At 42.7% G+C, this 13,982-nt stretch overlaps 1 protein-coding gene across 1 annotated transcript in view; it reads left to right on the top strand.

The window, feature by feature from the left end:
* Nucleotides 1–3,402, top strand: part of LOC147106134 (bcl-2 homologous antagonist/killer-like) — a 72,926-nt gene extending 69,524 nt beyond the window's left edge. The window contains exon 7 of the mRNA XM_086008948.1: nucleotides 1,200–3,402. Coding sequence (XP_085865074.1) covers nucleotides 1,200–1,304 — 105 coding nt within the window. The 3' untranslated portion in view covers nucleotides 1,305–3,402. The remainder of the gene's footprint in view (nucleotides 1–1,199) is intronic.
* Nucleotides 3,403–13,982: the final 10,580 nt, after the last annotated feature.

Below are 13,982 nucleotides of genomic sequence, written 5' to 3'. Positions count from 1 at the left end.
AAACAGTCTTGCAAACTTTAGCAAAGTGGTTCCGTTTACCACATTTAGTACATTGCCTTCCTTTGGCAGGGCAGTACTCCTTTTCTCCATGCCAGTTGTTTCCGCAATATCCACAGTTTTTGAAGCGTTTTATGTCTGTGTCGCCCATTTTTAGAACTCTCGCTGTTCTTTCTGTTCTGAAACACGCTCTCTGGGTGGTGTTCTTTGGTGTGTATCTATTAACTGCATGCACTGTCTGTTCACTCGAGCTGCTCGTGGCGCCGGTTATAGTTTTCAACTGTGCTTGGGCTATCTCGTGCGATCTAACTATGTCTATAGCTTTGTCCAGCTTTAGCCCGGACCTAACATTCAAAAGTTTCTCTCTCACTTTAGCTGAATGTATTCCAAACACGATGCGGTCTCTGACCATCTCATCTTTATCTGCATATTCACAGACTTTTACCAGCAGTTTTAACTCAGTCACGAACTGTTCAAACGACTCACTAGCTCCTTGTGCTTTCTTCTGAAACTTGTACCTAGCGAATATCGTATTTGTCTTGGGCATCACATATGCTTCAAAACAGTCAAAATAACTTTTCAGTACCTTTGCTTCATCCGCAGTGAGAGACCATGTGTTAAAAATGTCTCTCCCTTTTTCTTCGATCCACAGGAGTAGGTAGCTGCATCTTTCTTCCTCCCCTTTTCTTTTCAACGGACCCGAGAACATTAACTCCACGTGTTGCTTGAACTTGCTCCATTCTCTAGCTAAGTTCAAAGATTCCCAATTCATTCGAGGTAAGGGAGCTCCAACGATGTCCATTTCAAATCCCTGTTCTGACACCATGTCTTGTTTTACACACTTTGTACAAAAATAATAAATTGCAGGACAACGGAGTATTACAGTTTAAACTCTTTTAATGAAGCATCAGGTCTGTAAGCTTTCTCAATCAATACAGCACCGTGTGGACTAAATGGAGTTTTGGAGACCCCTACTGGGTCTTCTAAACAATAGCAGTCCTTACAGATGCCTGCAGGCCAATGACAACTCAGCATGTGATCACATGTGAATATAATAGGTATTCCTTACAGATGCCTGCGGGCCAATGATAAATCAATATGCAAATGTTACACTCTGCCGCATAAGAAACCCAGAATTGGAGAGGCTGCAGCTTATAACAGATGGTTTGGTGACTGGAGATTTTTTTCTCTTTGTTTTACAGAGCACTGCCCTTTCCATCGAGAATGCCAACCTGAAGTGGCTGTTTGGGATCTTAGTGGCTGTCATGCTGGGCATGGCGATTGCCCACAAGATTTACAAACAGTGAATAGTCCCAAGTGCTGTGCTGGATCGTCAAAGCTGGTCTTAGGCCAAGCAGCATGTCTGCTGGATTACTTCACCCGGGTGGTGGAGATTTTTTTAAATTGTCAAATTTGAATAATAGAAATAATGTTTTCCAAATATTTTTGCTTTGGATATTTAAATTTTTGGGAAAAGTGCTGGGCCACACTTACATTTTCTAAGCTTTAAAAATATAATATAATGAAATTGAATGTATGACTGTTACTGGTAACTGTCTACTTTGATTACTTAAGTGGGTGTTTGTTGTAGTTTCTCCTGTTATGTACAAGATTACAGTGATGATCCTGGTTACACCGTTATATTGGACTAGATACCATGAGAAAAACTAAAATTATATAGGAAGTTTAAAAAGATGGCGGCGCATTTCCAGACAGAACTTTCAATGAGTGAAATTGTGCTGTATGGTATTGGTGTACAATGCTTTGTCCATGATTTTGATGGGGGTATTAACCTGTTTGGATTAATTGTAAGGAGTGGGAGTCCCCCAAGGAAACATTGGGCCTTTTCTGCCCCGGGCTTTCTCCCAACCACCACTTTGTGCTGGGAACCGCTTACTTGGGTCCCTGCTGCGGCCTGCTGCCGCCTTAAATCCCGCTCCTGCCTGCTGTCCACCTAACCATTCCTCCCAGGTTTGGGCTGGAGTCCAACTTCGAATATGAAACTGAGGCTCTGGGGTTAAAATCTCTCCGTGCCCCCCACGATGCAGGCTTACCGCTTGCCCCAACCCTCGCACTCACACCCCGAGTTAAAATCAGGGCTGTTAAATGTTTCGCATACTAATATCACACAGTGTGATTTCACTTTGGGGAAATGCAAGAAAGGCTTAAAAACAGGGAGCCAGTTTAATTTAACATAGTCCTTCACTGCAAATTTGAACTGTTTTAAAAGGTATGCCTAGGTAGTATAATGGACATTCCAGAAGATAAAAGCCTAACTACTAAAGTCTACTATGGGTCAAAACAAAACCACCAAGGGATTCACAGGCAACAAAACGAAACAGCACTAATATGAACATAACTGTTCATTACTGGAGGAATGTATTTTTGGAAAAGGAGTTTGCCTGGAATGTGGTAGAATTGCAATTGTTTAATTGATGTTCTGGGTGAGCCCTACTCTGTTTCTGTAAGCAGAGTAGTCATCCTGTTGTGATGTGTTACGTATTACTTTGTTGTATTAAATGTCTTTTCTTACACACCCCCCCCCACCGCCTCCCTCCCATATTGTGTCTGGTGTTTCATTCAACCAGAGTAAATGAGCAAGGAGGTCAGCTGTATCCAGAGAGGGAAGAAGTTGGGGATGCGAGCTGTGCGCCACCCATTACACTTCCCTTCCTCTTACAATCTACAGGCTTTTAAAACCTCACCACAACTTCCTGATTTCTCTCATCTCTTCTGTCTTACTCTTTTCAACCTTGGTGACATCCTGTACGACAGGCCTGCCTATGCTTATTATTTCAGCAAAAAACAAGCTGAGGTGGTGATCATTGAACTTGGTTCAGATGACCACAGATCAGTAAGTGTGATGTTTTGCCAAATGTATTAAATTCCCTAGATATTTTCTGTTAAATAGCTCAGTATTCAAAGTGTAATAGCATTTTATCCGTGTCTATCTACCCATACCTATTTATATCTTAATAAAAACCTTACATATGCATGCACGTTCTGTCTACAAAAGCTTACTTCCAGTTTACACTTTTGTTTCAACTTTTGTGTTTGCTTTTCCATTATAAATTCCTATATCCACATTTATAATGAACTACCTAAGTAAACTTGTCACCTTGTATTTGCGCAATCTGGCCACCAGATAGCACTATATTATCATTTCCCCACAAAACACTTTTTTGATGGGTCATTTCTTCTCAGTAACTGAAATTTCTAATGTCCAAAATAAAATAACAAAATATAACAGGTCATTGTTCAGTCTCAGTTGTGATATAACTTCCATAAACATAATGAATTATCTTCCAAACACATACTGCTAAATCTTATTGGCACACAATATAGCTAACATCTCTTTTTCAATTTGTGCAGTTTCTTTACATTAAAGTTTGTGATCTTGAGGAATATGCCATTAGCTGTCCATTTTGTATGAAAATTGCACCATAGCCAGACTAATGTAACTTGTTTTATTGATTTTAGCTACAGCTTTATCACGGCGATCTATTATTTTCTACATAACATGCTTCTATATATCTGCTATCCACTGTGTAACCCACTTATGTCTATCCACTATTCCCTACTTAACACACTTGTAAGTACCCCTTGGCAGCAAATCCATGAATCATTTAAAGGCCAAGGGGTATCAGAGGAACCTTTAACCCCATCCCTTCAATTCTACATCAGATAATAGGTTGCAGATTTACCTTACAAGTCTAAAATTCAGCTTGCTTGAACTGTCTTACATTAAACAGTTCAAAGCATATTAACAGTGACACAAACCAGACCAATCAGAGTGGGTACGTGGCACACCACCAAGTAAATTATCAACCTTTCTCTTGCCAAAATCATCGAAAACAAAGTTAGATGCAGATATACATTAACTAACATTTAATTAACACATCATTCATAATACAATTAATACCACTATTATCTTTTCTGTATTGTGATCCTGGCTATCTGTTAACCTCTGTGTATTGGGTTCCTAACGTAATAAAACTCACTACGCACTTGGTTTGAGCATAAAGCAAGGCTTTAATCAACTTGTTTCAGAACATGGAGGTCTAGTTGTATTTCACTAGCTCCTTGTCTTACAAAATTTCCCTGGCAAGCTGGGGCCGACACCCACGTATTTATACTCCTTGGACGGCGCCACCAGCTGGCCGTCCAGCGTTATTTCATAAGTAGTTTCTTGATGATGAGATTTATAACAGTTCCTATGTACTTTCTCTTATTCTTCAGTGGAATCACAGGAGAGCCCACCTGATCGCAGCTTGAGCTCAGAGATTGCAGGGGGAATTTTAACCTCAAAAAATGGGTGGGTTGGGATCGAGTGGGAGGTTAAAGAGTTAAAAATCTGAATCCCAACCCCAACCCCGCTCCAACCCGCTCCCAGGAGGCGTGTTGGCACTTTAAATATTATAATGAGGCTCCGTGCCTCATGGTGAGCCACCATTTTAAATTTAACTCTGGCTGGTTGGGTTTCCCAAGCCTCGGGGAACCCACCAGCTAAAGGAAGGAGAGGACTGCTGGATCCAGGAGGTAAGTGCCTTTCCCTGCTGGATCCAGTCCTTGCCTCGCCAACCCCCTGAGATCGGATCCCCCCCGCAACCATTCCGATCTTCCCCGCCCCCCCCCCCCCTGAAGTACCCTCCTCCCAAAACACCCTCCCCCCACGAGGCCTCAGATCTCTGATCCCCTCACCGCCAGCCTCTGATCCCCAGCCCCCGATCCCCCCAATCCTCCTCCAGCCTTCTGACCTCCCCTCCGGCCCCCAATCACCTTCCAGCCCACGTTCCCCTTCCGACCTCCCCCCTCTGGCCCCCAATCATCCTCTGCCCCCAATTCCCCCACCCCCCCACTCTTAGCAGCCTGGTGCCGCAGACATACCTGCCCGACAGCCAGCCAGCCTCTCTATCTGGCTGGCTGCGGGCGGGAATCAGTGCTTTGAAATGCTAATCAGGCCCCTGCCATTAAATTTGGCAGATCCTGTGGGAAACCCGTTCTCCCAGGTTTCCCGACCGCTTTCCAGCCCCCTCCTCCCCCCCCCGCTCCCTGCCCACCTCCAAATTAAAATTCTGGCCTGCAGTGCTGGTGAAGTGATTTCTAAACTTCAATCTTCTAACAGAATTGTGTGTTGTATAAGATACATTTTGTACTGCTTGACTTCTGTCACTCAGCCGGATCAGCTCTTACGTTCATCTCATCTTTGTTTCCTTCCGTCTCCTGACAACAGAAGCAGTTACATCACACAAACGGAATGTGATGTTCTTTTGATTCATTGCCACTTAAAGGATTGTATGGCACCTCAGACATACTGCATGCCTCTCACATGTGTCACACTATTATGTCTTAACTAACACACGCACTTGTATGTGCTGTTGCCGGGGGTGGGGGGAGAGTGGGGGCAGGGTTGAACCCAGGCCCTAAATAGTAGCTGTGCTTGCTCCTCAACGCAAGTAATATTGATCTAGGAGCATTAATTTACTAGATAGGCTACTACCATCTGTAATTCAATGACCTTTTTCTCATTAAAAATAATTATACATTTGCATGTAAGATTGCAATATAAAAATATATTTAAAGGAGTGTATTAGTTTCTACAATAAAGGGGTACTATTTTGATTTAGGGATAATTGGTGTTGCATTGGATGGAACCCAATCCCACCAGGGCACATCAACTGCCACCCTTACAGGGAGGGTATGTCACATGCCAAAATTCAATATGCAATCACTGTACTAATTACATCCATTTATTTAATTTATTCATGATTCTTTGAATACTGAAATAAATGTTCTCTTTCTTGAACAAAACTATTGAAAGTTGTGGATTGCAGACTGTGAGAAGTCATTGCATCACTGTGGAACGCTAGCCAGCATACACTGCTGAATAAAGAGAAAGTAATAGTGTACAAATTCAGCATGGGATCTTTCTAAAACAATAGCCAAAGGATTGAGTTTGTGATAAATGATTGACATTTATCATTATTTTAAAGGGAGACTTCCTTTTTTAAGTGGGAGGAGCACCAACACAGCAGAGGTGCATTAGCTTGACTCAATTGGTTGCACTCAGCTCTCTGGACCAAAAGGTTTATGTCCCCTTTCAGGGTTTGACCACATAATCTAGGCTGACTGCCTAGTGCAGTACTGAGGAAGTACTGCATTGTTGGAGGTGCCATCTTTTGGATGAGATGTAAGACTAATGTTCTGTCTATCTGTTCTGGTGGATGTTGAAGATCCGGGAGCATTATTTGAAGAAAGTGCATGAAGATCTTGCAGATCCTGGCCAATGTGTCTCCACTGACCAATACGACCAAAATAAATTAGCAGGCTGTTCATCTCAAACCTTTTGATGTGATTAATTGTTATACAGCTGTAACAATAATTGTATTTGCATAAGAATCAGTATAGTGTATACAATGTGCCCCATGTGTGATCACTGATGTATTACCCTGCTGGAAATGATTGTGCCTGCATTTTTATAATCCAGTAGATCTGGTCCGTAAAGTTGCTTTTTGGGAAATACAACACAAAAGGCAAGTTGCTTTGGAAAAGAAAGGTAATTTCTAATGTCTCTGTTCTACTATTGGACCCACAAATAATTATATTGATTATTTGTGCGAAGTGCGAGGAGCTCATGGACTTCTTTGTCGCTACGATTGAGACCATCCGATCAGCTGCCTCTGCCGCTTCCTTTCTCTAGTTTCCTGCTTATCTCCCCTCATAACCTCTGTGAGCTCATCTTGTCCATGAGACCCTGCTGGCTTGACCCTATTCCCACTAAACTGCTGACCACCCAACTTCCCTTCCTAGTCCCCATGTTAGCTGATATTTTAATGGTTCACTCTCCTCAGGTACTGTCCCCCTCCCTTTCAAATGTGTCATCGTCACCAGTGTTCCCTGTAATTCTTTTGGTGTGCGGGTCCTTTAACTGGCTGCGCGACCCATTCAATTTTTTGTGCATGCACGGTTATTTACATTGAAAAGCCCATGAGCGGCCTACGCGGGACCTCCAGACCGCGGCAGGATGCGCAGCCGTGTAGCTTAGTGGGAACATTGGTCATCACCCCTCTCCTCGAAAAACCCATCCTTGACCCCTCTCTCTTTGCAAACTACCGCCCCATCTCCAACCTTCCTTTCCTTTCAAGTCCTTGAACGTTCTGTCGCCTCCCAAATCTGTGCCCATCTTTCTCTCAACTCCATGTTTGAATCCCTCCAGGTTTCCACCACTGCCATACCACTGAAACAGCCCTTATCAAAGACACAAATGACATCCTATGTGACTGACCATGGTAACCTATCCCTCCTTGTCCTTCTCGATCTATCTGCAACTTTTGACATGGTTAACCACACCATCCTCCTCCAATGCCTCTCCTCCGTTGCCCAGCTGGGTGGAACTGCACTCACCTGGTTCCATTCTTATCTATCCAGTCATAGCCAGAAAATCACCTGCAATGGCTCCCCTTCCCGCTCCTGCACCATTACCTCTGGTGTCCCCCAAGGATCTATCCTTGGCCCCCTCCTATTTCTCATCTACATTCAGCCCCTCGGCAACATAGCCCAAAACACATCAGGGTCCACATGTACGCTGACGACACCCAGCTCTACCTCACCACCACCTCTCTAGACCCCTCCACTGATACTTTTCTGCCTGTATCCTAACTTACACCAAGTCACGTTCACCCATCACCTTTGTGCTTGCTGACCTACAATGGTTCCCAGTCTGGCAACACCTCAATTTTTAAATTTTCATCCTTATTTTCAAATCCCTCCATAGCCTCGCCCCTCCTTAGCTCTGTAACCTTCTCCAGCCCTACAACCCTCCAAGATCTCTACGCTCCTCCAATTCTGGACTCTTGCTCATCCTCAATTTTAATCACTCCACCATTGGTGGCCGTGCCATCAGCTGCTGAGGCCCTAAGCTCTGGAATTCCCTCCCTAAACCTCTCTCCTCCTTTAAGACGCTTCTGAAAACCTACCTCTTTGGTCACCTGCCCTAATATCACCTTATGTGGCTCGGTGTCCAATTCTGTGTTATAATGCTCCTGTGAAGCGCCTTGGGACATTTTATTAGGTTAATGGCGCTATATAAATACAAGATGTTGTTGTGATTAACAAAGCTTAAAACCCTGTAGAAAGTGGGAGTAATCCCCAGATTTTTGCACAAGTTTAGCATTCCTGAGAGATCCAGATATAATGTACATATTTCCTTTTTAAAGTTTGTAACACATAACTCTGTTTTGGAAGATACATGCCTTGCATTGGTGGATGCATAGAAGAAATCCTATGATATAGACAGCCACAATTACCCTAAAAGAAGCCAAAATGTATACAACAGTACAAAGTACCACAGATAAGCAACTATGTAGACATTGAGTTTAAGGACAGCGTGCATGCTTGACCTACAGGTACTAGATGAGATTTTTCATATATTGTTGAAAGTGATGTTGAGTTTGAGGCAAATGTCTAATTTGACATTTCATTAAATGCTGCATATCAGACTGGAGAAATGTTAGCACTCTGTTTCTATTATACATGAACAACTTAAATAAAGTACAAGATTCCAGTCAAAGCTCAAACTGCCCTGTTTAAGTCCGGTATAAATTCTAGTCTTGCAATACTTTTTCTACACTTTTTGTAAATTTTGTTGAAAAGGGTCTTTTGCCTGTATTGCAAGAGGATTTGAGTATAAGAGTAAAGACGTCTTACTGCAATTATATAGGGCCCTGGTGAGACCACACCTGGAGTATTGTGTACAGTTTTGGTCTCCTTACCTAAGGAAGGATATACTTGCCATAGAGGGCGCTAACGGGGCGCAAATCAACTAGTGCCTGGGTGCGGCGCCGCTAATGCCTCCCGCAAAATTCAGCAGGAGGTTAGCGGCGGCGCTAACCGTTAGCGCCGCCGGCGATGCACTGCACCCCGCTCGCGCCCAGGCTGTAATATTGGGTGGCACCCACCCCAAACTTACTGCCGGACGCTATGTCCGCCGGGGTCAGGGGGGCCTACCTGCGGCCGGGGCAGCGCTAGTTAAAGGGGAGGTGGCGGGCGGCCATTTTTGTTGCTGGCTGCCTGCCAGCACCTACCCCTGTTGCTGTCACTGGCCCCCGTGAAGCCCCACCGCGGGGTGCCGGCTGCTCTCCATGAGCCCAGTGCTCCTCTTGAGTGCTGGGCTCGTTTGCCGGTACTCCCGATCCCTGGTGGCCCTGCTGGGACGTGCTGCCCCAGGCCCCTCCCCTTTAATAAGGGGAGGAAGGCCTGCAGTACCGTGGCATGTAGCGCCGTGATATTGGCTCGCAGCGCCCCAAGAGGGACTTGGCGCTACCCAAGTTTTACCCCTATGGGTTGCTGGGGAGGATGGAGAGGGGAGTAGCACCTGCCAGGTTTACTGTTGCTACCACTGGCAACAGCAACTATCCAATGCACCAATCAGAACATGACAATAGATGTGGCGGTTATACTCTTCGAACCTTTCACAAATTGCACTGGTCAAAAGATTTTCAGGAAGCTACACCATCTTAGATAGTGCCAAGTGAATAATCTGTTTGCGAACAAGTACATGGCACATTCCTTGACAACAGGACCACTTTAAAATGTCACACTGCATGACCTATATGTTCAGCATACAATGGGTTTTAACAAAGCTGCCAAATTGTTCACATCTACTACTGTATGGATTGTTTGTGTCTCAGTGTCAACTTTTGTATGTGACCAGTCAAACCAGGTGAAAGGAATAATTCAGTCCCATCCGATACTGCATGTTTGTATGTCTCAGTGTTAACGCCTGTTCATGCACAGTACAGCTTGTTAGAATTAGGTATTGTTGCTTAAAAGTGAAAGGAGTTTGCACAAACCATTCACATAACATTTGGAAAGCTGAGTTGATGTAAATCCCTCCTATTAGGATCATTTCCCTTATTACTCTGTAAGCATGCACATTTCTTGTCTCTGTTATTCTATTACTGTCCCTTTGATCAATTACTATAGTCAAGAGAATATAAGGAATAAAAAATGAGAAAAGGCCATTTCATGGCCTTAATGTTACCCATTTCAAAGCCTGAGGAAAGAATCTGCAAAGTTTTTCTCTGCTCTCCAGAAAGTAAATTGAGCAAAACCCAGAATATAAATTTGTTCAACTTATTGGTTGAACAGGCTAGGTCTCGTTTCTCTAGAAATGAGAAGATGGGTGACCTGATAGAGGTCTAAGATTATGAAAGGGTTTGATAGGGTAGATTTGGAGAAGATGTTTCCATTTGCAGGTGAGACCAGAACTAGGGGCCATAAATATAAGATAATCACTAATAAATTCAATAGGAAATTCAGGAGAAATTTCTTTACCCAGAGGGTGGTGAGAATGTGGAACTCGCTACCACAGGGAATAATTGAGGCGAATAGTACAGATGCAGTTAAGGGGAAGCTAGATAAGCATATAAGCGAGAAAGGAATAGAAGGATATATTGATGGGGTTAGATGAAGCAGGGTGGGAGGAGGCTCGTGTGGAACATAAACACCAGCATGGACCTGTTGGGCCGAATGGCCTGTTTCTGTGCTGTAAATACTTTGTAATACTTTGTAACTCTGCATTTGATGTTTTATGATGTATTTCTGATTTTGTTCTGTGTTCTAAAGAAAAATTTGCAACAAGAAATCCCAAATATCAATCAAGTCTCACATCCTACATTATTCATCCTCAACCAGTTACTTTCCTTGCCATGGTACTTCCATGATATTGGGAGCCCCCTGCATCGGGGAGCATATTGGGAATTCACGTTCGTATCTGATTCATGGTCCTTGTGATTAAAATGAATGGATGGAAATCCTGGGGCCACAACATTACACGCACTTGCGGTTTGCAAAGCTCTATACTAGGAGTGCCAAAGATGAAAAGGTACCCTCCAGTTTACTTGATTTTCAGAAAGCATCAGATAAAGTTGCACATGCAAATCTTGTAAAGCTCATGTGATTAATGGCAACTTAGGTAACTGGATTGAAAACTAGCTTGGCAATAGGAAGCAGAAGATGATCAATGGAAATTCAGTACGCTTTGGGGCAGTGGTAGTGGAGTGTCACAGGGCCAATCTGGGATCTCTGCTTTACAAACTCAGAAATGTTTTGGAGAAGAATCCTTGTAATATTATAACATTTGCTGCTGGTGGCAAGCTGTATGACTGGGTGCAAAGTATCAGGGAGGTAAACACATTCAGAGATCTGGATCAGTTCAATAGCTAAGGTAAGGAAAGTCAGATTTTACTACTAATAAATAAGATGCAGATACATATTTTTTTTAAGGTGGGAATGCATATAGAAAAGGCATAAAAATGCAAAAGTTTTCAACATTTTGTACATATGGACCTTGAATACAAAAGCAAGGAGGCAGTGTTAAATTTGTACAAGACATTGGCCAGGAACTAAATGTAGCTCTGGGCACCCCATTATTGGAAATGATTTTAGAGTCATGGAAAAGGTACAGCAAAAGCTTACTAGAATGATACCAGGAATGAGATGTTATAGTTATGAAGAAAGGCTGGAAAAACTTGAGCTTTTTCACTGCAATTGAGGTTAAAAGTGTATCTAAAAGAAGTCTTTAAAACACGAAAGGTTTTGAAAGGGTATAATAGTGAGAGATTATTTCTACTGGTCGTAAAATCAATAGCGGGAGCATAGACACAGAATTATCACTGGAAGAATAAAGGGGGAGGTTGAAAAAAAATTCACACAGAGGATTATTAGAATGCTTTACGACAAGTGGCTATTGAGGCAAAGACTAATAGCATTTACAATGGATTAGGATAAGTATTGAAAAGGGAAAAATATGTAAATATATAAGAAAAAATAAGCGAAATTGTGTTAAAGGAGGTGTCTCCTTGGACTGAAAGGCCTCTTTATTGCTGTAAATGCAGAATGGAATTAAATGCTCCGTGGATATGTATGAGTTGAGATGATCAAATGCTTCATGGATTGCTGCTGATATCAAGAAAATGTTATCTATGGAAATAAGATGTCGGGGCTGAACAATGGAGGTGTAAATGTAGATAGATATTAAAAGTATTTTGCTCAGATATCTTTGAGGGTCATAGAATCATAGAATGGTTACCGCACAGGAGGTGGCCATTCGGCCCGTTGAGCCCGTGCCAGAATGAGAGGTTATAGTTATGAAGAAAGGGTCAGTGAGAAAGTTTGCAGAATTCGGCTTTGCTATTTAATTAAGTAGGCAGGAGTCCATAATGGGGCAGATTGCACATACTCTGGAAGGAGCAGGGTTGGTGGGCTCAATGGCCTTTTCTCATTCCATGCTTTCCTACATTATTCTCTGCTGTTCTCTTCCTGCTCTACATTATTCTCTGTGCTGAAGTACAATCACTTTTGCAGGCATTCCACAATCTGATACAGAAAAATGTTTACCGTTTTTTATTAAATGAGTAACTGTATTTTAAACAATCAAAACAAATGTTTAATACTAAGTTTTAAGTCCCTCTATTTTTAAAATAAGCAGCTGAATTTATTTTACAGTACACAGCTGTCCTTTTGCAGGAGCATTCACTCGGACATAACTCAGTACACGTAAGCTCCATAACATGAGTTTAATGTTGTTTTTGGCATTCATTCCCATTATAGGGGTCTCAGTGTTAAAAGTTACAAACTTACACCAAAAGCTGTCCGTGCAAATGTTTAAGAAATGTTTTACAAGCAACCCACTCAATCTCTTTCCCTAGAACAAATACAGTTAAAAAGTGAATTGTTGAAGCTCATTCGGACAATTCGACCATCCAGTGTTCCAGGACATTCTGAATAAATCCGTCTGGTGGAGAGAGGAAGAAAGGTCTAATTAAACAGTGCAGTGCAATGTGTGGTACCTTGATCACATGGCCATTATAAGTGAACCTTGACGGTGAGTGTCAGCAGACTCTTTGGCAGTGGGATGCATCACAGCCGAACCCAATTTTACCTTCACCGGACATCCACACTTACGCACTTCAAGCAGGGATCATGATTAGGAGTGGATACCTTGCTGATTTTTTTCTTTCCCACTCTCAAATTTGGAGACTCTGAGGCCAGTTGTAGTCTTCACTCCTGTATCAGCTCAGATCAGCTAACTGAGCACTGTTTGGAGATCAAACCTTCTCATTGGATAAACGCATTGAGCAATTTGGGAGTCCCTAATCTCTGAGTTCTGTTGACATTTATAATTTGTGAAAGCTTTTTATTTATTTCTAAGATTCTTAACAGGGTGGAAGGACAAACTATATTATCTGCTAGCTTTTTTCATGTTCCCTTTTAGCCCTTCTCTGCTCCTTTTTCATCTCCTCACTACACTTTCTATATTCTTCATGTCCAGCTAAGACTCTTGTTTAACGGACTCTCTTGTGAGGAAGGAGAATTCCTGGAGCCTGCTTAGAAAGGTACCCTACCTGTCTTCTTTGAAACTCCTTTGAGTTCGCACCTTGCCAATGGGATGTTGCAGGTGTAGAGTCCAAGGCAACCTCGACACTCTGAGACTCTGGTGCAGGATCTGGATTCAATGTTTGCACAGATGCTCTGTTGGAACATGACAAAACCACACACAGTGGGTTAGGAGTTTTATTAACTGGAATGACGAGATGCTTTTCAGCACCCCAGTTTCTACTGTTTCTAGTACAACTGATCTCTCACAGTACCACGTGAATCTTGCTTATTTTTGTTTCTATTTTGACTTTTTTTCAGATTTTTCTCTCTTCGCCCTCCGGTTCTGAGGGCTCTGATTCATGCATGAATGCAGTTCCATGGGCAGCAGTGACCTTCTGGTTCTCTGCCCAAATGACCGTAATTCATATGTGAGCCTCAATAGTGAATGCCAGAAGGCTATTAAAATGAAGGGCTATCAGTGCTGAGGTTGATTCTGGATAGTGATTAGAAACAGCCATTCTGCTCATTGCTCCCCTCCTTGGCCCAGGATACTGATGGCAATTATAGCATTCCCTCCGTGGCTCAGATTAGATTGACTAAATCAG

This window comes from Somniosus microcephalus, chromosome 16, assembly GCF_052327205.1.
Source record: "Somniosus microcephalus isolate GS21.2 chromosome 16, FLI_Smic_1.0, whole genome shotgun sequence".
NCBI lineage: Eukaryota > Metazoa > Chordata > Chondrichthyes > Squaliformes > Somniosidae > Somniosus > Somniosus microcephalus.
This window is presented reverse-complemented; position numbering and strand designations above follow the sequence as displayed.